Consider the following 25,095-nt stretch of genomic DNA (forward strand, 5'->3'; position numbering starts at 1 on the left):
CATAAGCATTTGCTCTGGGTGTGGTCTGTACTCTCCATACCCCAGCCTGCTTGGAGCTGGGGCCTCAGGATCACAGAATAGGCCCTGATCCAGGCCCCAGGCTCCCCCAAAAGGGAAGAGATGGAGAAGGAGAGGAAAGAAGACAGAATTAGCAATATTTAGCCTTAAAAACTGAGAGAAGCCTGGAGTCCAATGAGACATACAATTCTCTGTCGCTCATAGGTCACACCTCATTATTTCCTGAACTTTCCATATGAGACCCTCTCAGCCCCACAAGGATCATGCAAAAGACTCATCAGTTATTAAGAAGTTACTAACAAGGAACTCATAATTGCCTTATTAATTAGCAAGTGTGGAGAAAGTTTTTCAGCCTTGTCCTGGGCTCCCCAGGCCTGCACTGTCATTGCCTCTCCAGGTGAGGTGATAATTGCAGCCCAGAGGGGAAGTGAGGTCACAGGAGCACAGACCTTTATCTCAGGGCCCAGCTGCCTCCCTCCCTCCATGCTCGCTGTCATGACCTCACACTGAGTCCAGGACCTTGCACACAAGAAGCAAGGTGAGTGTTTTCTGTTTCTGTCACAGAGGCAGTGTGTGTAAAGGGATAACTTTGAGAAAGTGCTCAGTTCTGGAAAGGATTTGGGGTTGAAACAGATTTATTGCCAATAGAGACCAGGGAGAGGAACATTTGTTTGTTGTGTGCTGTGTTAGTAAAGGAGTCATGTGGCTGAACTGTTGCCAATTGCTCTTGGCTCCCAATGTTATTTAATAAAAGAATACACTGAGGATATTTCTAGGTGAATAATACCATTCACAGTGAAATCTGATTTGGAAGGGGCTTAAGGACAACTACTTTGCTCTTCACATTACTTTAGACAGAACTTAGGATACATTTTGAACTGCTATGATGGCTGTGTGTGTAATGCTTCATGCCTATAGTAAAGATGGGACTGAAACCATTAGGGTCACCTCACTTGGGGCTGTTCTGGAATAAAAGATGTTCTTTTCCAACTCTACATTCCAGTCACCTATGGGAGACAGGAATCGCATCTCCTCTGAATGCCTGTGCTGTGATGGCTGAGGTGAGACTCTCTCCCTGCTGGACACACAGAGAAGGTAACATTATAGTGATGAGAGATGGTCAATGGTTGTCAGAACCAAATGAATATGTGATTTCCCATGGCTTAATAATATCCCAACATTAATCACAAACTCATGGCATTTTCCTTTGTTTTTTATTTTATTCATCACTGAATTCACATGCTCCAGCTTCTACTGACATACCTCTTATATTAAGTGTCCTCCACAAATCCTGCTTCATTACTGACAGTTTCACTAATGTAGCTCTCAGGAAAGAGAAACTTTTAGCCTTAAATCAGTGAAGACTTCATTTCTACCATGAACTACTTTATCAGATATTAGTACATCATATTTCATAGTTTATGACCCAAGTAATATTTTTGAATATTTTATTTATAGATTTCAGTATGGTTTTATTCCAGAAATGACAATATTTCTGCTGTGGAACTGTCTGTTTAGAGGGGATATTCTTCCATTCATTTATTTTAAATAATAAAAGCACAGCATTTTGTAACATCTAATTTGATTTCTCATAATTTTTCCTCCTCATTTGTTTTTAACTTTTTATTAGTATATTATAGTTATACATAATACTGGGGCTCATTCTGACATAACTATGCATGCTTAGCATATAATTAGCTCCATTTAAGTCCTCACTTCTTTCCTGTACCTAACCTCCTCCCTCTCCTTCTTCCCGTGTGGAATTCAACCTTGGGTCAGTCTTACATTCATTAAAAGTAGAGACAGGGCAATTTCTGTGGGACGGCATGTGCATTTGTCAGTTTGGAATTGCTGGCACAGAGTTTTATATCTGATCCAGTAAGTGTATACCAACAGTTTTGCCACCTTTGCACCAATTTTAATACCCATTGCCAGTTCATGAGATCCTGGGCCTATCTTCATCCTTCCCAATTGTGGTACTTCCTGCGATTTTATTTTAGATTCTGGTTGGCTTGTTCTTATACTGGGGAGTGGCTTCAATAAAAACACTGAACTTCCTCCCCATGTTTACTATTCATTGAATTAAGCATTTTGTCTTAAGTACCTTTTGGAAAGGTTTGCCAATTTTTAATCTATTGTGCAATTTGTAAGACTGTTAGAGTTGGATACCTCAAACTCACTCACCCTGGGTATGGCATCTAATAAAAGTTAATTCTCAATTTAATGTACCTTAACTTCTCATTTCAACAATATGTTTGATATATTTGTGCTTTTTAATAAACATTTTCTTACTTAAGACATCAGAAATATTCTTTTTGTTATTATAAAAGGTCCATTGCTTACTTTAAATTTTAGCTCAGAAATTCTCTGAGATCTGATTTGTTGTATGGAGACAATGTTGATTGAAGTTCTTTTTCCAATGTGAATAGCAAATATCAGTTCATTCTGAAACATAAAATGCTAAATTCTTTCTATGACCTTGCTCTCACTATTTATTGCTCCTCCCAGGTTAGCGTCACCTGATCATCAAGGCTCAGATTTCTAGAAAGCACACTGTCAATTCTCCCCAGTAACTTGTGCACCTTGAGGTCTTTGAAATCCTGCAGGTGTATGCAATGAAAGCTGCTCTTGGTGTCAAAAAATTATTTTAAGAAGGGAATCTCACTATGTTGCTCAGGCTGGCTTGAAATTCCTGTGCTGCCGTGATCCTCCTGCCTCAGTCTTCAAGTTAGCAAGTGGTTACAGGTGCTCAAAACAGCACTGTGTACAGCTTACTGTTAATGAGTCATTTTGCTCAGAGGAATGACTGTTGCCATAATGTAAAGGATGATGTGCTGAATGACAATATGACCTTCCAGAATGTGGCAATAGGACTGATGTTCTTATCACAGGTTGCTGTTGGAATTCTGGGAAATTTCTCTCTGTTTTATTATTATTTAGTCCTTTCCTGCAATGACTGTACAGTAAGGTACACAGATATGATTCTCAAGCACCTAATTATAGCCAATTCCTTGGTCATTCTCTCTAAAGGAATTCCCCAGACAATCACAGCTTTTGGATTGAAGCATTTTCTCAATGACCTTGGATGCAAACTTATTTTGTACATTCAGCGAGTGGGCAGGAGTGTGTCCATTGTCATCACTTGCCTCTTGAGTGTCTTCCAGAACATCACCATCAGCCCCATGAACTCCTGTTGGCAGGATCTCAAAGGAAAAGCTCCCAAGTACATTGGCTTCTCCATTTTCCTCTGCTGGATCCTGTACATGGTGGTGAATTCCATTTTTCCTCTCTATATGCTCAGCAAATGGAGTAGTGAAAACCTGACAGAGAAAAGAGATTTTGGGTACTGTGCTTCTGCAGGTCGTGACAAAATAACCAACTCATTATATGCAGCCTTATTTGTATTTCCTGAAGTTGTCTTTTCCATGCTCATGATCTGGTCCAGTGGCTCCATGGTTCTCCTTCTGAACAGGCACAAGCAGAGGGTTCAGCACATTCACAGCATCAAAGTTTCCCCCAGAACCTCCCCTGAGTCCAGAGCCACCCAGAGAATCCTTGTCCTGGTGGGCACCTTTGTGACTTTCCACACCCTCCCCTCCCTATTGAACGTTCATATTGCTCTATTTTCCATCCCCACAGGGTGGCTGGTGGACACCAATGACCTAATAGCAGTGTGTTTTCCCACTGTCAGCCCCTTTATTCTCATGAGCCGTGAGTCCACTGTATCCACTTTATCCAGGCTCTTCTTCATCCGCATAAAGAATACAAAGTCCTGCTGGGTACTGTGGCATGTGCATGAAACCCCAGCAACTCGGGGAGCTAAGACAGGAGCATCCCAACTTAAAGGCCAGCCTCATCAAGTTAGTAAGTCCCTGTCTTAGAAATGAGAAAGAAAAAGGGATGGAGATGAAGCTCAGTGGTACTCAGTGGTAAAGCACCCAGGGTTCAGTCCCCAGTATCAGGATACAACTCAAACGTTTCCCCATTGTATCATAAGTACATGATTGCATGTTTTCGCATCATGTTCACTAGCCATCCTAGTTCCTGTTGATCAAATGGAATGGATGAGTCCTCAGTCCTTCCAGGTCATTTGAATCAAGTGCTGCTCTCCTGGAAAGTTGGCCTGGAGCAAATGCATTGGAGAAATGAGTGTGGACCTGTGGAAGGATAATTCTCCTTAGCATCGCCAGTAAGTTTATAACTCCCAGAAAAGCTTTGTCCCAAATTGTCTTTTGTTGGATTCCTCTGAAAACAGAGCTTGAGAAGACAGATTCAGGATTAGGTATTGGAATAAAGGAGAGAACTGTTTACTGCACGGTGAAATAAAGATAATATCTCTTTCCGTTGCAAGGTAGGTTTGTCTGCAGTTCTCCTTAAAAATTTGTCTCCTTACATGCAGGGACCTTGTGATGTGATGCAAACTCCTGTCCTGTGTAGCATCCACATGGGCCACTTCACACACCCAGACTGTAGTTGGCAGGAGAAGGCAAACTGGTGGGAGCACAGTGCTCCTGCTGCCTGCAGTGCCATAGGGAAAGAAGTGCCTGGTTCTCATCTAGGTAGCGTATATCTTCTGCTGGAATCTGTTCAAGGGTTGCAACATAATCTCACAATTTCACATTTTGTGAAAACACCCACAGCTGCCTTTCAAAACAGGAGGATAGATGGGCATGTCTTACCTGTGCTTTTAAAAAAAGCACTTACAACTCTCTAAATCAGAATCTATTCATGTATTTGTGCTAGGTTGTAGACTTAGGAGATTCGATTCATCTATAAACATTGCAGTCGCTGGTGCAGGCAGGGTTGTGAGAAGTTTCACAGCAGGTCCCACAGGTGGAGAACTGAAAAGGGGAGGGGAAGATACATGAGGCTTCCTGGGTGACAGCATCCTGGAGGGACTTTGGTAAAAAGCAATTATTATAGGAACATTTATTGATATACACTCCATTGCCCTGGTATCTCTGTCCCTGCCTGTCACCCATGTGATACCTTCTGAGAAGGCCACATGAGTCACTGAGGTTTTTCTGTTGAAAGTGGACTCTTTGGGGAATGTTTGAAAGAGCTTGAGTTTTAAGGCTTCGCTTATTTAAGGCAAAGTCTAATTTTATGGAAAAGGTGAGTTGGGTACAGAGGGGATTCTGATATGGCAAACCCCTCAGTATTGTGGTAAGTTCTAGGGAAATGTCAACCTTTAGAGGTTGGGGAAGTGGAGTGGTAAATGCTGGGTTTCCAAGGTGTGAAACTAGCCCCAATAGCAGTGGGTTTACCTGTGGAATGAACAGACTCTTCCCAACAAGGACCTTTCACGTGGTGAGAACAGAGATGAAATAAAGGGAGGCCCAGAGATGAGGAGAGAGGTGGAGCTGGCCCTGCACATCCTGGGGAATGCTCACTCTGGAACCTGCCTGGAGGCTTGCTGAGAGGCTCAGGCCTCACCTTCCTCCAGTGGCTGCCTCAGCACTCCCTCACCATGTGAGCCCTGGCACTCAAGGGCATTTACTAAAAACACCCAGGGCCACTGTTAACAGTGAAGTGTTGAGGGAGGGACGGAACACAGCTGTGTGGTGGACAAGACTGAGCACAGGACACAGGGAAATGGACGACAGACGTGAGATGGTGGAGCAGTTAGCCTGGAGGGCCAGGTCTAACGATGATGGAGGGGAGAGAGGGTGAAAGGCAGAAGCATGTCACGGGTTGCTCCAAGGGTAAGACCAATGCCATGACTACAAATGGAAGAGTGGGCCAGGAAGGCACAGGCATAAACCCATTGGGTTCCTGGTGGGTGAATGGTAAGGTGACAGGAATAATGGCGTAATGGCAACACAAGACATTGGCAATGGGGGCCAATGGTCAGAGGGAAGCATGTGATGGAGACCTGCTGTGGGCAAAGATCAGGAGAGCAGGAGCCCACCTTGGTGGACAGTGACTGAGGCGGATTCAGAGTGTAAGCAAAGGAGATGGAGCCTGGGGAGGGGACAGACATGGGGAGGGAAGAAGGATGTGCACAGGAAGGGAGGGAGCCTGAGGGAGGGGACCCTGGTTGTGAGTGCACTGAAGCACCCAGGAGCAAAGGGCAGGGCTGCAGGGTGGTGGTGGTGGTCAGGGGCAGCATGCACTTCACAGAGGAGTGGAGGGTCCTGGAGGTTGAGCACTGTGGATTTGAGGGTGTTGGGCAGAGGGCACAAGGAATGGGCTAACATTAGATTTGGGAGTAGATACAGCGAAGGGGAAGGAAGACACAGGTAACAGAGTTTGCAGGAGCCACTGAAGGCAAGGAGGATTGTGGTCAGACTGTGTTCCTTGGAACAGGGGAAAAAGGTTTGTGTTTTGTCCTGGTTTTTGTTGTTGCTATTGTTTCTTTCTTTGTTTTTTTTTTCAAAAAGTTTACAGAATGTGGCTCCAGGGAATATATATTAGAAAGGGTGGGAGGAAGTGAAGGACAATGAAGGCTTATGGATTTCTAAAGGTCACAGCAATGGAGGGTGGAGGATGTAGCCAGACGTGTAAGGGAGTGAACCTCAAGGGTCTCCTTTCCTTCCAGAGCCAGACTCTGCAGCACACACTGTTCACTGTGCTTTAGCTTGGCACCTGTTGCATACATTGTGGCCCTACAGATGCCCATGGCAGAGGAGAAGCTTCCAATAGCTGAGGCATCTGGACAAATACCAGAAGATGCTTTCAGGATACTCCAGGCCTGAGTGCCGGCTGCAAAGACTATTTTAAAAACGGTGCCCTACCTGGGTTTCTGTTCCTTCCTGGGCTCAGTGTAGGGCTGTCTGGATGACCTATGTAAGCCATCTGCTGTCTTCTCAGGCTAGATCTGCACATCCTCAGATGCATGCACTCAGGCTCACGGGGGATCACATGTCCTTGGAGCCAGTGGATACACAAAACCAGTCAGCACACTGCTCAAGGAAGCCCCACAGTAATGACTCCCTCAATGGATTCCTGAGCAGTGACCCCACAACCGAATCGCTGGCCCTCCTGTCTACAGAACAGCTTCCCTGAGGTTCACAGAATAAAGAACCCAGGTGCTGGAGGACATTGGCCTGCACATGATACCACTGCTTCACAAGAGTCCTCTGACCCTAGCCCTCTGGCACTCAGCTAAGTGCACCCACACAGTCTTGCCCCAGATCCAATATGCTGCCTCTGCTGCATGTGGACACTGTGACTGGTGTCCACTGTCCAGGGCTTAGCGTGTCCTCCCAGGGCTACTAGGGACCTGACCAAATTTCCCAAGGGCCAGTGTCAGAACCCTCTGACAATCTGTAATACCTGGTACAGCAGAGATGCATAAAGAAAGACACATGCACACACACACACACACACACATCCAGTAGAGAATGAGCAGCAGCTTTTTTTCCCTACTTCTTTTTTTTTCGTTTTTAAAATTTTTTTTAGTCATACATGACAGCAGAATGTATTTTGACATAAAATACATACATGGAATGTACATACATCAATCATATTGTCTATTCTACTCTAATGCCCTTCCTATCCCCCGTATTCCTGCCCTCCTCTCCCATGCTTTCTCTCTATCCAATCTAATGTGACACACTTTTTTTTTCTTTTTATCATTACAACATCATATATGTATTCTGTGTAACAATGAGGTTCTCCTTCCCTCTTCCCCTTCTCTCATTTTCCCCTCCCACCTCTCTTCCCTATTTAGGGGTAGTCTTCTTCTCATGCTTTTCCTCCCTATCCCATTTTGAGTCACCCCCATTTATCAGATAAGACTTTTGGCATTTGTTTTTTAGGGATTGGCTAACTTCACTTAGCATAATCTGCTCTAATGCCATCCATTTGCCTGCAAATGTCATGATCTTGTTATTTTTTAGTACTGAGTAATATTCCATTGTGTATAAATGCCACATTTTTTTAATCCATTCATCTATTGAAGGTCATCTAGGTTGGTTCCACATTCTAGCTATTATGAATTGTGCTGCTATAAACATTGATGTGGCTGTGTCCCTGTAGTATGCTCTTTTTAGGTCTTTTGGGTATAGTCTGAGAAAGGGAATAGCTGGGTCAAATGGTGGTTCCATTCCCTGCTTTCCAAGGAATCTCCATACTGCTTTCCAAATTGGCTACACCAATTTGCAGTCCCACCAGCAATGTATGAGTGTACATTTTTCCCCCCGCATCCTCACCAGCATTTATTGTTGTTTGACTTCATAATGGCTGCCATTCTTATTGGATTGAGATGTTATCTTAGAATAGTTTTAATTTGCATTTCTCTGATTGCTAGAGATGGTGAGCATTTTTTCATGTATTTGTTTATTGATTGTATATCCTCTTCTGAGAAGTTTCTGTTCAAGTCCTTGGCCCATTTGTTGATTGGGTTAATTACTTTTTTTTTGTTTAACTTTTTGAGTTCTCTGTATACTGTAGAGATTAGAGCTCTATATGATATTTGAGGGGTAAAAATTTGTTCCCAGGATGTAGGCTCCCTACTCACCTCACATATTATTTCTCTTGCTGAGAAAAAACTTTTTAGTTTGAATTCATCCCATTTGTTGATTCTTGGTTTTAACTCTTGTGCTATAGGTGTCTTATTAAGAAATTTGGGGCCTGCCCCCACGTGATGAAGATTAGGGCCAGCTTTATCTTCTATTAGACACAGAGTCTCTGGTCTGATTCCTAGCTCCTTGATCTATTTTGAGTTGACTTTTGTGCATGGTGAGAGAAAGGGATTCAATTTCATTTTGTTGCATATGGATTTCCAGTTCTCCCAGCACCATTTGTTGAAGATGCTATCTTTTCTCCATTACATGGTTCTAGCACCTTTGTCTAATATAAGGTAGTTGTAATTTTGTGGATTTGTCTCTGTGTCCTCTATTTTGTACCATTGGTCTACCAGCCTGGTTTGGTGCTATTATCATGCTGTTTTGTTTCTATCTGGAATCATAATACCACCAATTTCACTCTTCCTGCTTAGAATTACTTTAGCTATTCTGGGTCTCTTGTTTTTCCAGATGAATTTCATGATTGCTTTTTCTATTTCTGCAAGGAATGTCATTGGGATTTTGATGGGAATTGCATTGAATCTGTAAAGTGCTTTTGATAGTATGGCCATCTTGATTATATTAATTCTACCAATCCATGAGCAAGGTAAATCCTTCCATCTTCTAAGGTCTTCTTCTATTTCTTTCTTCAGGGTTCTGTAGTTTTCATTGTATAGCTCTTTCACCTCTTTTGTTAAGTTGATTCCCAGGTATTTTATTTTTTTGAGGATATTGTGAATGGAGTAGTTGTCCTCATTTCCATTTCAGAGAATTTGTCACTGATATACAGGAATGCCTTTGATTTATTGGTATTGATTTTATATCCTGCCACTTTGCTGAATTCATTTACTAGTTCTAGAAGTGTCTTGGTTGAATTTTTTGGGTCTGCTAGGTATAGGATCATGTCATCGTCAAATAGTGCTAATTTAAGTTCTTCTTTTCGTATATTTATGCCTTTAATTTCTTTAATCTGTCTAATTGCTCTGGCTAGTGTTTCAAGAACTAAGGTGAATAGAAGTGGTGAGAGAGGGAATCCCTGTCTTCTTCCATTTTTAAAGGGAATGCCTTCAATTTTTCTCCATTTAGAATGATGCTGGCCTGAGGCTTAGCATATATAGCTTTAACCAATTTGAGGTAATTTCCTGTTATCCCTAATTTTTCTAGAGTTTTGAACATAATGGGATGTTGTATTTTGCTGAATGCTTTTTCTGCATCTATCGAGATGATCATATGGTTCATATCTTTAAGTCTATTGATGTGGTGAATTACATTTTTTGATTTCCGTATATTGAACCAGCCTTGCATCCCAGGGATTAATCCCACTTGATTATGGTGCACGATCTTTTGGATGTTTTTGTATCTGATTTGCCAGAATTTTATTGAGGATTTCTGCATCTAAATTCATTAGGGATATTGGTCTGAAGTTTTCTTTCTTTGAAGTGTCTTTATCTGGTTTTAAAATCAGGGTGATGTTGATCATGGAAGATTTTCAATCCTGAAGCTTAATTTCGCTGGATACATGATTCTTGGTTGGAACCCTTTTTCTTTCAGCTTTTGAAATATGTGTTTAATGGATCTTCTAGCTTTCAGAGTTTGTGTTGAGAGATCAGCCATTATCCTGATTGGTTTACCCCTAAATGTAATCTGCTTCCTCTCTCTTGTGACTTTTAAGATTCTCTCCTTATTCTGTATGTTGGGCATCTTCATTATTATGTGTCTTGGTGTGGATCTCTTATGATTTTGTACATTCGGCGTCCTGTAGGCTTCTAGTATTTGGATTTCTTTTTCATTCTTTAAGTCTGGGAAGTTTTCTAGAATTATTTCATTGAATAGATTGCTCATTCTTTGGTTTGGACCTCTATATCCTCTTGTATGCCAATGACTCTTAAGTTTTTTTTTATGTTATCCCATAATTCTTGAATGTTCTGCTCATGATTTCTTAACATTCTTGCTGAGCTGTCTATGTTCTTTTCAAGTTGAAAAACATTGTCTTCGTTGTCTGATGTTCTATCTTCTAAGTTTTCTACTCTGCTGGTAATACTCTCATTTGAGTTTTTAATTTGGTTTATTGTTTCCTGCATTTCCAGGATTTCGCTTTTTTTTTTTATCCTCTCTCTCCCTGTAGATTTGATCTTTGATTCTTGGATTTGTTTATGTAATTCATTGTCGAAGTGATCTTTCATTGTCTGAATTTGCTGAATAATGTCGTCCTTGAGACTCCAGATCATCTGAAGCATGTATATCCTGAACTCTTTATCTGACATTCCATGAGGTGCAGACATTACCTCATCTAATGTTGAATTGACCTGTATTGATTGTGGTCCTTTCTTTCCTTGTCTTTTCATACTGCTCATGTTTCTTTCTAGCTTTGTGAAACTGTTGTGTTAATGGTTTTCCCCTTATATATTAATATTGTTCTTGTATAGCTCCAAAATCCCTCTTTTGCGGAGAAAGACAATGTAAACAGTTCCCAATATCAACAGTACATCATCTAAGCACAAGTTTTCATTATTAATACATTTATAGTTAGATTCTAAGTCTACAGATATTGGTTTCAGTTATTATTTAAAAATATAGTCATTAGTTTTATAAAAGGCATACCATATCGTGTTGCATATAGAAAACTGAATTTCAGACGAAGGATGTTATACTTAGACGAAAAGGAGTGAAGGTATGAGGTTAAACTAACTTAGCAACTTTGGAGAACTCCAACCAATAGACTGGTAATTTATGGAAGAATGTATAGACTCAACCTCCTATCTGTATTTAGAAAGTTACCCTATGTATAGATAGTAAAAGTTATTAGGTTGAAAGTGGGATAGAGGAAATACGAATGAAGAAAAAAAAATAACAAGGAAGAAAAGAGAAATAAAAGAGAAGGAAAAAGAAAGTAAGATAGAAATAAGGGAAAAATGGGGGGAAGGTGGGGCATATGCAATTCCTCTATATTATATTATTTTGGTGATTTGGTTGTTCATGCACAGTTCTTGGTTTCACATATATTGAGGTTGTGAAAGAGAGAGAAGAAAAGAAAGAAAGAAAAAAAAAAGTCTTTCAGCCATTATGAAGTCAAACAACAACAAGTGCTGGCTAGGATGTGGGGAAAAGGGTACACTTGTACATTGCTGGTGGGACTGCAAATTGGTGCAGCCAATTTGGAAAGCAGTATGGAGATTTCTTGGAAAGCTGGTAATGGAACCACCATTTGACCCAGCAATTCCCCTTCTCGGTCTATTCCCTAAAGACCTAAAATGAGCATGCTACAGGGACACTGCTACATCGATGTTCATAGCAGCACAATTCACAATAGCAAGACTGTGGAACCAACCTAGATGTCCTTCAATACACGAATGGATAAAAAATGTGGCATTTATACACAATGGAGTATTACTCTGCATTAAAAAATGACAAAATCATAGAATTTGCAGGGAAATGGATGGCATTAGAGCAGATTATGCTAAGTGAAGCTAGCCAATCCCTAAAAATCAAATGCCAAATGTCTTCTTTGATATAAGGAGAGTAACTAAGAACAGAGTAGAGATGAAGAGCATGAGAAGAAGATTAACATTAAACAGGGATGAGAGGTGGGAGGGAAAGGGAGAGAGAAGGGAAATTGTATGGAAATGGAAGGAGATCCTCAGGGTTATACCAAATTACATACAAGAGGAAGTGAGGGGAAAGGGAAAAATAATACAAGGGGGAGAAATGAATGACAGTAGAGGGGGTAGAGAGAGAAGAGGGGAGGGGAGGGGAGGGGAGGGGAGGGGGGATAGTAGAGGATAGGAAAGGCAGCAGAATACAACAGACACTAGTATGGCAATATGTAAATCAATGGATGTGTAACTGATGTGATTCTGCAATCTGTATACGGGGTAAAAATGGGAGTTCATAATCCACTTGAATCAAAGTGTGAAATATGATATATCAAGAACTATGTAATGTTTTGAACAACCAACAATAAAAAAATTTTAAAAAAGTATAAAATCATTACCTCAAACATTTATCATTTTTCATGGTGAAACATTTTAAATCCTCTCTTCTACTTATTTTAAATCACATAAATTTGCACATTTATTATGTATCATCAAATAAAAGTAATATAAATCTTTAAAAAAAAAAGTCTTTCAGAACTCTGTTTTCCTTTCTTCCAGTAGGTGGCGTTGTCTATTGGTATCTTGAGCCTCTGTGTTCAAAGTGGTGGATATAGCCACTGTGAAAGGACATGAGCTTCCACCTGTATCCTCCCTATTCTAGTTACTGAGGTAGAAACCAGGTGCCTGTACAGTTGTTGTTTTGCGTTGATAGCTACACCCCCCAAAAGCTTGTAAGAAATATTTTGAGTTATAGCAGTTAAGGGTGGGGGAGTTGGGAACCGGGTACCTGGATCAGCCACAGAACCTTGCTGATAGCCACTCCCCCTTTGATGGGTTTTAAGGGTTGATGGGCTTCCTCCGGACTAGCACGCATGGCAGGACTGGGCTTCCTCCTTTGTCCAGCATGGCCCCGGGCTTCCTCCTCCGGTCTCTCCCTACTTATTATATACAGCAAAAAAGAAACACATCTTCTTGGCAGCTTAATCTTATCAAGCATGGATAAACATTCTCAGAATAACTGTGTTCATGGCCACAGTGCTCCATATTTCTTATTATCTGAGTTGTAGTTAGTTAATTTCCTGGAAATCACATATATATATATATATATATATATATATATATATATATATATATATTTTAAACTTGGCAAAACATTCTTTTATCTTCTTAAGACAGCAACAAGGACACAGTTCAAAGAGATCATAGTTTCTCATGGAACACCTTTGTTTTGCTAAGCACAGCAAAACTTAACTGTTTGTGTGCGTGAGCACACAGGCCAGGTCCAGAAAATTATGGAGGGTCCCTCAATGCCAGAGCCCATGAAATTATTCCAACCAGACATTGCACACAGTGCCTGGGAGCCCAAGCAATCCCACATCCTTACCCTGCTCAGGCCGTCCCCTCTGGCTGTTACCTGATGTCCAACAGCAACTCCTGTGTGGCCCACCTGACCTCTGATCTCCTTTGCAGCTGTATGTGGGAAGATATCTGCAGTTCTTCTGTCCATGTGTCAGAGTGTTTCTCTTTCCATTCAAATAGCCTTTAAATCAACCTATGCATCCGCCACCCCCAGGTCTAGTCATTCCTGTGGACATTAACTGCCTTAGAATTTTTCCTACCTCTGTCTTTTGGACACTTGAGCTCATGTTCTCCACCCCCCACTATGTCTTTTGTCCCCAGGGCTGCTGTACCCACAGGGTCTGAGACACAAACTATCTCACCCCCTTAATTTCTGTGCACAGTTTGCCCCTTTGTGCCCTTAAAGTCACCAGTGCACTTGAGATGCACCACACCTTGTACCCCATGTACCCTTTCCCCACTTCCATTTCTCTATTACCATATGGTGCTCAGCCACAAGCCCCCTGCACCCCATCTAACCCCCAGGACTTCCATGTGCTCACTCCTTATCTATCACACCCTCTCAGCCTACCCCCACACGTCAACTGTCACACCACACCCCCACACCAACAGCAAACTCAATAGCCTTCTTAAATGTCACATGTGTGCAATGCTGTCCTGGTAGGCTGTGGGGGGCTGGGGCTGGGAAGGAATGTAAAGGGCAGACGTGACCACCCTCTTCCTGGGTTTCTTGGGCCTAGATAAAAGAACAGTTTTATATATATATATACACACACACACACATACATACACACACACACATACATATACATATATATAATACTCACAAACATTGAGAAGAATGTGTGAGTGACTATGTGACAGAGAATGGAACAGGACATTTAGTTTGGTGTCTGCATTCTGCGTGTGTGAAGATGGGAGTATGGAATGACTATCACATACATATTTCAGTCCACATGCTATGAGTGTGTACACTGTGTGTTGAATTATTCATATGAGTGTCTAATGCACTGTGTGTGTTAGAGTGTGAATTTTTAATAGATAGCTCTTTTCCATCACTTTTAAACAGTGTATGCAGTGAAGAACTAGGAAACCCAAAGTGATTTTGGTAGATCAAGGAGATAAGTGGATAATCAAGATATCATGAAAATTTGCAAATGTACATATGGATGCATAGAGTGGAGGAACCATGGGGCTGTGGCTGTGGCTCAGAGGTAGAGTGCTCTCCTAGCATGCATGAGGCTCTGGGTTCTATCCTCAGCACCACTTAAAAATAAAAAATAAATATATTGTGTCCACCTAAAAATAAAATATAAATTTTAAAAAGAGATTGGAGGCACTGTCTCATTCCTGAATTCTCCAGATACTGAATGTATTTGAACCTACTGCTGCCTGGGTCCTTCAGTGCAGCAGAAGGATGCCGATTTCCAGGCAGCATGCTCACATAGGGCAGGCTTCAGCCGAGAGCAGGAGGGGGCTAAAGTTTAGCCTTAGCCAAGTGAGGTCAGGACTCTCCCTGTTGTTGCTGAGTTGTGGTTTTCAGGTCCTTGAAATGCCATGCCTGAACAGTGCTTTGCTTGCCTGGCTGTTTTGGCCACCAGACAGCCCAATGACGTGACTTGTGCTGGGAATTGAGGGCCATATGGCAAATTCTGAGCCTCAGGAAGACCTGAGACTACACTCAGCTATGTGGACAGTGTATGAGTGGTCCAGGAGAAGCTCTGAGCTTCAAGGCCCAGGTGAGCTGCCCTGGAGGACAGTATCCAGGAGTGTTGTCTTATAAGGGTCCGGCGAAGCATCGGAGGAAGAGACAACCAAGAGACTGACTCATGCAATTGCAGAAGGGGATTTATTTATTGGGGATCCATTCCAGCACGCTGGGGCTCCGTGCTCACTCAAGAAGGGAGAGCAGCCCAGAGCCCAGAGCAGGGGCTGAGCACTTCTTAAGTACACTTCTTGGGGAGGGCGGGGACTTTACATACATCACAGTTTCCTTTAACAAATCATCATACACCACGGGAAAATCAAACAACAATTCCTAAACATGATTAGTTCATTCATTGGCGGGAAGTGGTCGGGCGGGGGTGATTGGTTACTCCTAAGCGGGGTACACATTCAAACTGATTGGTTTAGGCCCTGTGATGCCTACGTGCAAGATCGCACAGGGCCCTAGGCTATTAATCAACTAAATGGCCAGTAGGGCGTTGTCTTAACTGCCTCAGGAATTTCAGGTTCTGGGTATAACTCAGGCTTTGCAGTTTAGAAGCAGCTTAGAAACTTTACCCTTTCAGTCTCATGTGGTGGGGAAGCAGAGCATCTGTGATCCACAGGGAGGATGACAGGAGGCTCCACACTCGGTACCTCTCCTGGGCTCTGCCTGTCAGCATCTGCCCTGGGCTGACTGTAACCCATATCCCTTCCCTGAATTTAACTGTAACCACGTCCATAAAAGTATTCTGGGAATGTCACGAGTTCCTATAGGGAAGCTATGTGTGATTTGGGGACCTCCAGACTGACAGCTGGGTCAGAAGTAATTGTTGTCTTTTGTGATCCATGTCCTTTAAAATTCCCAATTATCCTAAAACCCTCACAGAAGAATGAATAGTAGATATAGGTCGACTTTGAAACAGCTAAATTTTGAGACAATTTTATTTTATATTTCCTCCTTAATCAAACTGTCAATGCATAGTCTTTAATTTTCTATGCAAAAATAATTATAATAATTATGTTGGATTGAGAAGAGGGTATTCGCTTATTGAATACTTATGAAAAATAGAGAATTTGCTGGCTGATCTTCTAATGCTGGTGATTTTATTTGTGAGAGACTGTTGTAAACATCTCTCTTCCAGTGACAGTGTTCTGTTGAGAATTCCTCCTACTACTGGGGCAAAATTCATGAAGTAATTTTTCCTACAAACATTAAATATCATTTCCAAATTAAATCACAATTACACAAATGAGTCCAGGGTTTTCTAATGTAGATTGACAGTTTTATTTTTTTGCTTTTACCTCATTAAACTTCTTTCTCAAATGCTTTCTTTCTGTTCTTTTTAGTATCTTAGAATCATGAAGCTTCAGTATCTAAATATTAAGAATTAGCAAGATTTGGAGTCAAGCACTCAGGGAAACCAGGAGTCCAATGAGACACACAATCTCTCTGTAAGTCCCTCATAGGTCACAGATAAGTATTTCCAGAACCTTCCATATGAGACCCTGTCAGTCCCCAGGGATCATGAAAAAAACAACAGCTTCTCTCAATGTTCTTGACACTCATTCTGAAGTTACTAACAAGGAACTCATAATTGTCTTGGTAATTAGCAAGTGTGGAGAAAGTTTTTCAGTCTTGTCCTGGGCTCCCCAGGCCTGCACTGTCATTGCCTCTCCAGGTGAGGTGATAATTGCAGTCCTGAGGGGAAGTGAGTCACAGGAACACAGACCTTTATCTCAGGGTCCAGCTGCCTCCCTCCCTCCATGCTGGCGGTCAGGACTCACACTGAGCCCACCAACCTGCACACAGGAAACAGGGTGAGTGTTTTCTATTTCTGTCTCAGAGGCAGAGTGTGTAAGGAGGGAAGTTTAAGCAAGTGCTCATTTCTGGAAAAGGATTTGGGGTAGAAACAGATTCACTTCCATAGACAAGGGGGGGAATTTTTTTCCAGGTTGTTGGACATTTTTTCATATACTTGTGTGCCATTTATTTCTTCTTTGGGGAAATGCCCGTTTGGTTCATTAACCCATTTATTGATTGGATTATTTGGGTGGGACTTTTGTTGTTGTTGCTGTTGTTTTTGTTATTTTACTAGGAATTAAAATCAGGGGCACTTAAACTTAGCCGCACTCTCAGCCTTTTTATTTATGTATTTATTATTTTGAAACAGGGTCTCTCTAAGTTGCTTAGAGAATTTCCCTAAGCTGCTGCAGTTACACACTTCTTTCACTGCACCCAGGGGTTATTTGTTGTGTGTGTGTGTGTGTGTGTGTGTGTGTTGCTTTTGCTTTTTTGATGGTATACATCTTGAATTCTTTATATATTCTGAATATCGACTCTGTCAGAAGAGTAGCTAGCTAAGATTCTCTCCCATTCTGTATGATCTCACTTCAAGCTCTTAGTAATATCCACTGATGTTAGAAAGATTTTTAATTTGATGCCATCTCTTTTTCTCATTCTTGGTTTTTATTTCTTGAGTGTTAAGGATTTTAAGAAATTTGGTGTCTACACCAATATGCTGCAGTGTTGAGTCTGTGTCTTCTTCTAACAGTTGCAGTTTTCAATATAATTCCTATGTCTTTGGTCCAATTTGATTGACTTTTGTTCAGGTTGAGAGATAAGGGTCTCATTTAATTCTTCTGCACATGGTTATCCAGTGTTCCCAGGGACATGTGTTATAAAGGCCATCTTCTCCAACATATATTGTTGGCACTTTTGTCACATATCGGATGACTGTAACTGTGCGAATTTGTCTCTGTGTCTTCTACTTCATTGGTCTTCATGTCCTTTTGATGAATACACCCTGCAGTTTTTGTTACTATAGCTCTGTAGTCTGGTTTGAGGCACAGAATTGTGATCCCGCTACATAACTCTTCTTGCTCAGGATTGCTTTGGCATTTTTGGTCTTTTACTCTTCCACACATTTTTAGAACTCTTTTTCTAGTTCAGTGAAGAAAGTCATTTAGTATTTTGATGGAGATTTAAAGGAATCCATGTAATGCTTTTAGAAATACAGCCATTTTGACAAAATTATCTCTCCCTACCAAGGATATGGGACATATTTCCAACTTCTAAGATCTTTTGCATTTATTTTTATCAGGGTTCTGCAGTTTTAATTATAAAGATCATTCACCTCCTTGGTTAGATTTATTCTCAACTATTTTTTTCTTGAGGTTATTGTGAATGGGATTGTTTCCCTGATTTCTTTCCAGCAGATTCATGATTGGAATATAGGAAAGCTACTGATTTCTGAACATTGCTATTGTATCTGCTACTTTGCTGAAATTTGGGGGATTTTCTAAAAACAATTACAGGATCATGTCATTGCCAAACAGATAATTTGACTTTATCTGTTCCTATATAGAGGTCTTTAATTTTTTTTCTTGCCTGACTGCTATAGACAGAGTTTATAGAATTATATTGAATGGGAGTGGTCATAAGTACATCCTTTTCTTGTTCCAGGTTTTAGAGGACATGCTTTCCTTTTTCCTCCATTCAAGATGATGCTGGCTTTCAGTTTGTCATATATAGACTTTATGAATTTGAGTCAACTTTCTTCTATCCCTAGTTTCTTCAGTCTTTTTAACTTGAATGATTTTGGATTTTACTAAAGACTGTTTCTGCTCCTACTGAGATGATCATGTGATTGTTGTTCTTAATTTATATTTGTGTGGGGAGTTACATTTATTGAATTGTATATGGTAAACCAGCCTCATTCCCTGGAATAAAACCCACTTCTTCGTGGTGTATTACCTTCTTGAAATATTTTTGAAAGGAATTTGCTAATATCTTACTAAGTATTTTTTGTATCTGTTTATCATGATTTTTGGTTTAAAGATTTTTTTCCATGTTGTTTCTTTGTATGGTTTTGCTATCAGCATTATAAATCCTCAACAGAATGTAAAGTTCCCTTTCTTTACAGAAAGAGGTGCAGGAGGATTGTGGGAGGTGGAGAGAAGCTTGTGTGGGAGAGAGAGTCTTGTGAAAAGCCAGTGGTGGCAGTTGAGGCTCTGAGGGTTTTTCCTGAGAGGCTGTTTTGTTTGGCGTGTATGGTTCTAAAAATAAAGTTAGTTTCTTTTGACAAGTGGCTCCTGATTGTGCCCAGCCAGACTGCGGCATTTGGTGGCTCGCACGGGGAGTGACTGAGGGTAAGTGAACTGCTCGCCCCTGAGGGCAGGGCGAGAGGATGGGTAGCCATTTTAAGATTCTTCTTTTGTTATTTTGTTTCACTTTTGTTTTAAGTTGCCTGTCCCTGGAGATGTGTAAGATGGAAGAAAAACCGCTCACATCTGAGGAACAGATAGGGAGAAAGGACGGATGGACATTTCAGGAGGCTATTATAATGATTTTGTGTTGTTTCAATTTTGTTTCACTCTGTTTCAGTTTTGTTAGGCGTTATCTTGTTGGGTTGTATTATAGTAGAAATACGGGATCAGAAATTAGTAAAAAACAAACTGAAAGTGTTAAGTAAATTGTTAGAGGAAGGAGGCATCTCAGTAAAATCAAGAACAATCAGGGCATACGTTGATACAATACAAAAATGTAGCCCATGGCTTTTTAAGGAGGAGTTGTTAAATATATCACAATGGAACCATCATGGTGAAGATTTAAAAAGAATAGAAAAGAAAAGCCCAGGGACTCTGCCAGTTGGCACATTGCCATTGTGGACGTTCATATCTTGTTTGCTTAGTCCAAAGCCTTCAGTTCAGACAATGGTAGAGGAAGGAGAAGACATATTGATTCAAGTAAAAGAGAAGGTCTCTCAAGTTAGTCAGACAGAGGAAAAGATTCAAGTAAAAGAGAAGGCCTCTCAAGCTAGTCAGACAGAGAAAGAAAGTGTAAAACAGAAAAAGCCATCAGGGGGAAAGTTACAACAGGAGACTGCTACTAACACCTTTCTATCACCAGAGGACGTAAGTGTCCAACTAACAAGGCCACCTCCATATGCTGGGAGGTCCCCAACCCCCGCAGTTGATAGTTGGGATCCTGAGACAAGATCTCAAATATTAACATGCCCTGTATTTGAGGCAGGAGGGCAGCGATTTTACCAAGTTTTAAATTTCAAAACAGTGAAGCAGCTAAAAGAGGCTGTAACAACCTATGGTCCTCAAGCACCCTTCACTGTAAGCATGGTCGAATCCATTAACAACTTGAACATGACGCCAGCAGATTGGGCTAATATGTGTAAAGCTGTGCTAAATGGAGGACAATACCTGTTATGGAAGGTTGCCAATGAGGAATTTTGCAAGGAGATGGCTAGGCGAAATGCAGCAGCTGGTTATCCTCAGAGAAATCTAGATATGTTGTTAGGAAAGGGACCTTATGAGGATCAGCAGCAACAAATTGCATATGATCCTGGCGTATACGCACAAATTGCTGCAGATGCAATTAAGGCATGGAAGACTTTACAAGGACATGGAGGTTTACAAGGTCAATTATCTAAGGTAATACAAGGAGCTAATGAACCTTATGCTGAATTTGTAGATAGGCTTATTCAAACAGCTACCAGAGTTTTTGGGAATACAGAACAAGCAATGCCATTACTAAAACACCTGGCTTATGAGCAAGCGAATCGTTGGTGCAGAGATATCATTAGACCATGGAAACATGAAGATTTAAACACATATATTAAATTATGTAGAGACATTAATGAACAAGAGCAAGTCGTGGCAGCTGCAGTAAAACAGGCTTTAGATGCCAGGCCAAGAACATGCTACAATTGTGAACAAACAGGACATTTTAAAAGGAATTGCCCCATTGGAGGAGGGTTTAACAAAACTAGGTATCCAAGGAGTAGAATACCAGGTATTTGCCCACGATGCCGTAGAGGGAGACATTGGGCTAATGAATGCCGTTCTCAAACCACCATAGAGGGTACTCCATTATCAAAAAACGAACAAGGACCAGGTGTTTATCCACGATATCATGGAGAAAGGCATCGGGCTCCATTGCCAAAAAATGGACAGGGGGGCCCAATGCTCCGGGGCCCAAAACCACAAATATACGGAGCACTGGAGGAACCCAGCAACCCCATCAGGGTAGTGCCCAGGACACATTGTCCATCATATCCCTCATCAGACAAACCAGAGGGAGTGCAGGGATGGACATCTGCGCCTCCGCAAGAGCAGTACTAACTCCAGAGATGGGAGTTCAAATCATTCCCACAGGGGTGAAAGGACCTCTTCCCAAAGGAACAGTAGGCTTATTATTGGGACGCAGCTCTTATACTCTAAAAGGACTTATGATGAGTCCTGGGGTAATTGATCCCGATTATGAAGGTGAAATAAAAATTATAGCCAGTTCTCCAAAGGGTATATCAGTAATTTCACCAGGAGATAGAATAGCACAGTTACTAATAATACCCAGCCTACGTGATAAATTTTCCAGTCGTACTGTAGAAAGAGGTTCCAAGGGATTAGGCTCCACAGGTGTAGATTGGGCTATGCTTTCTTTAAATTTAGATTCTTGCCCCATGCTAAAACTAAATATTCAAGGACATGAATTTAATGGGCTACTGGATACAGGTGCAGACCTTAGCATCATCTCTCGTCAAGAATGGCCAAAACATTGGCCATTACAACAAGCCACTCAAATGCTTCGAGGCCTAGGAGTGGCAACTAATCCCCATAGAAGTGCAATGGTATTAGATTGGAAGGATCCTGAAGGATGTGAAGGAACTATACAGCCATATGTATTGGATCATCTTCCCATAAATTTATGAGGACGAGATGTCCTAGATCAATTAGGTTTGACATTAACAAATAACATCAACCAAAATGCACCCACTATTATGACTAGACAAGGTTTTAGGAAAGGAAAAAGATTAGAAAAACAAGAACAAGGTATAGCAGCACCAATACAAATAGATCAAGGAACAGACAGACATGGGTTGGATTTTCAGAAAGGGCCACTGAGACAATAAAAATTACTTGGAAATCAGAAAGACCAGTATGGGTTCCTCAGTGGCCCCTGACTAAAGAAAAGATACAAGCAGCCCATGACCTGGTCAAACAACAATTAGCAGAAGGACATATACAACCTTCTGTATCTCCCGATAATACTCCCATTTTTGTCATCAAAAAGAAATCTGGTAAATGGAGATTATTGCAAGATTTAAGAGCCATTAATAATGAGATGGTTATTATGGGACCTGCTCAATCAGGGATTCCTCAGTTGTCTGCTTTGCCAAAAACCTGGTATGTTTTAGTTATAGATATTAAAGATTGTTTTTTTTCAATTCCAATTCATCCTGAGGATAGTCCACGTTTTGCATTTACTATCCCTGCACTGAATCATGAAGGTCCTGATGAGAGATATGAATGGAAAGTACTCCCTCAAGGGATGGCTAACAGCACAACTATGTGTCAAATTTATGTTAACAAAGTAATCCAGCCACTTAGAAATCAAAATCCTGAACTACAAATATTTCACTATATGGATGATGTATTATTAGCACACAAAGATAAAAACACATTGCTAGAATGTTATGCCACACTTACAAACTTATTAAAAAATTATAATCTAGAGATAGCAATAGATAAAGTACAATTAAATTTTCCAATTAATTATTTAGGAGTTCTATTATCCTCAACCATGGTCCGTCCACCAAAAATTCAAATACGAGTAGATCAACTCAAATCACTTAATGACTTTCAAAAGTTATTAGGAGACATAAATTGGATAAGGCCTTATTTAGGTATACCAACAGGAGAGTTGGGACCTTTATTTGATATCCTAAAAGGTCCATCAGATCCAAATTCACCCCGAATGTTAACGCCTGAAGCAAGAAAGGCATTAAAAATCATTGAAACATATATGGAAAATATGCATTTGGATAGAATTGATATAAGTTTGCCTTTATTATTTATTGTACTACCAACAAAAAATATTCCTACAGGAGTATTTTGGCAAGAAGGTCCATTATTATGGATACATTTATCTTATTCTCCTAACACTATTCTTACTAGGTATCCTGAGGCTGTAGGACAATTAATACTCAAAGGAATAAAAGCAGCAAAGGGAGTGTTTGGAATTTCTCCCAATAAAATTATTACTCCATATACTATGAATCAAATTGATGAGTTAGCTAATGAGTTAAATACTTGGGCAATAATCATGTGCAAATCTAATGTTTCATTTGATAACCACTTACCATCTAATCCTTTATTGTCTTTTTGGTCATTGCATCCTGTAATTTTTCCAAAAATGACAAGAAAAACACCTATCATGAATGCTCCAAATATATTCACTGATGGGTCAAATAATGGTACAGCAGCAGTAGTTACCCCTGATCAAACTTTTACATTTTTAGTACCCAAACAATCAGCTCAAAAGGTAGAGCTTAATGCAGTTTTACAAGCTTTTGTGATGTTTAAAGATTCTGTATTTAATTTATTTTCTGATAGTCAGTATGTAGTTAATGCTATAGTATCTCTTGAAGATGCTGGTAGGATTTCCCCTTCTTCTACTGTTTTCTCTTTGCTTTCCACTATACAAAGTCTAATCTGGGACAGAAAAGATCCATTCTTTATAGGACATATCAGGGCACATACAGGATTGCCTGGAGCCCTTAGTTTGGGCAATGATTTAGCAGATAAAACTACACATGACATACATATTTTCTCTACACTAGAAGAAGCTATAAATTTTCATAAAAAGTTCCATGTCAATGCTAATACTTTACAAAAGCGTTTTAAAATAACTAAGGAACAAGCTAGACAAATAATAAAACAATGTCAAAATTGTGTGACCTTTTTACCACAATTTAATCTTGGAGTCAATCCTAGAGGATTGATACCTAACCATATTTGGCAGATGGACGTCACACACTTGCCAGAATTTGGAAAATTAAAATATTTGCATGTTACAGTTGATACTTCTTCTGGATTTTTGATGGGCTCCCTTCATGCCGGAGAAAAAACTAAAGATGTTATAGCTCATTGCTTACAAAATTTTGCCACTGTGGGTGTTCCAAAACAGTTAAAAACAGATAATGCCCCTGGTTATACTTCTACCTCTTTTAAACAATTTTGCTCAACATTTGGCATTACTCATATAACAGGAATCCCATACAATCCACAGGGACAAGGCATAGTTGAAAGAGCTCATCAAACTATTAAAATGTACTTATTAAAGCAAAAAGAAGGAATTGGGAAGGGGTATATATTCCCCAAAGATAAACTTAAAATAACCCTTTTTACTCTAAACTTTTTAAATTTGGATTCATCAGGACTTAGTGCTGCGGAAAGGCATATGTGTCCAAAAAATGTGCATAAGCCCAAGGTACTTTGGAAGGATATTCTAACAGGACAATGGAAAGGTCCTGACCCAGTAATTTTCTGGAGTTGGGGGTCTGTTTGTGTGTTTCCACAGGGAGAACAGCAGCCGATTTGGATTCCAGAGAGATTAACCAAGGTCCTGACCCAGTGATTGTCTGGAGTCGGGGGTCTGTTTATGTGTTTCCACAGGGAGAACAGCAGCCGATTTGGATTCCAGAAAGATTAACTAAAGCGATTTCTACAGACCAAAAAGAAGACGATTTGGCTCAAATCCATAACAACTGATATCCAAAACTCCAGTTTGGCTATTCTTACATCTGCAACAGAACCAGGATGCTTTTTTCAATATCTATTTTATTATTGCCCTTTGCCATATCATGAAGTTCTATTTTGTTTTTTGAGCTCATACAGACCTAGGTTAATGTTTTGCTGATCAGTTCTATTTTTTGACCATAGAGTTTTTAAACATTGCAATGGAGATTTCACCTGTAAAAAGTTATAAGGCCTTTACTATAATGTTATGTGTTGTATGTATTATATTATGTGTGCACACTTGTGTTTTGTGTTATATGTTTGAATGTATGTATGTCCATATATCATATATGATGAGCACTCATGAAAAAATGGAT

General features: G+C 40.5%; 1 protein-coding gene across 1 annotated transcript; it reads left to right on the top strand.

Annotated features, from left to right (window-relative positions):
• Positions 1 to 2,849: 2,849 nt before the first annotated feature.
• On the top strand, positions 2,850 to 3,899 carry LOC114080092 (vomeronasal type-1 receptor 4-like). Its single transcript, XM_027921635.2, has one exon. The coding sequence runs from the start codon at positions 2,865 to 2,867 to the stop codon at positions 3,897 to 3,899; it is 1,035 nt and encodes a 344-aa protein (XP_027777436.2). The 5' UTR covers positions 2,850 to 2,864.
• The last annotated feature ends 21,196 nt before the right edge of the window (positions 3,900 to 25,095 follow it).

Source organism: Marmota flaviventris, chromosome 18, assembly GCF_047511675.1.
Source record: "Marmota flaviventris isolate mMarFla1 chromosome 18, mMarFla1.hap1, whole genome shotgun sequence".
In the NCBI taxonomy this organism is placed as follows: domain Eukaryota; kingdom Metazoa; phylum Chordata; class Mammalia; order Rodentia; family Sciuridae; genus Marmota; species Marmota flaviventris.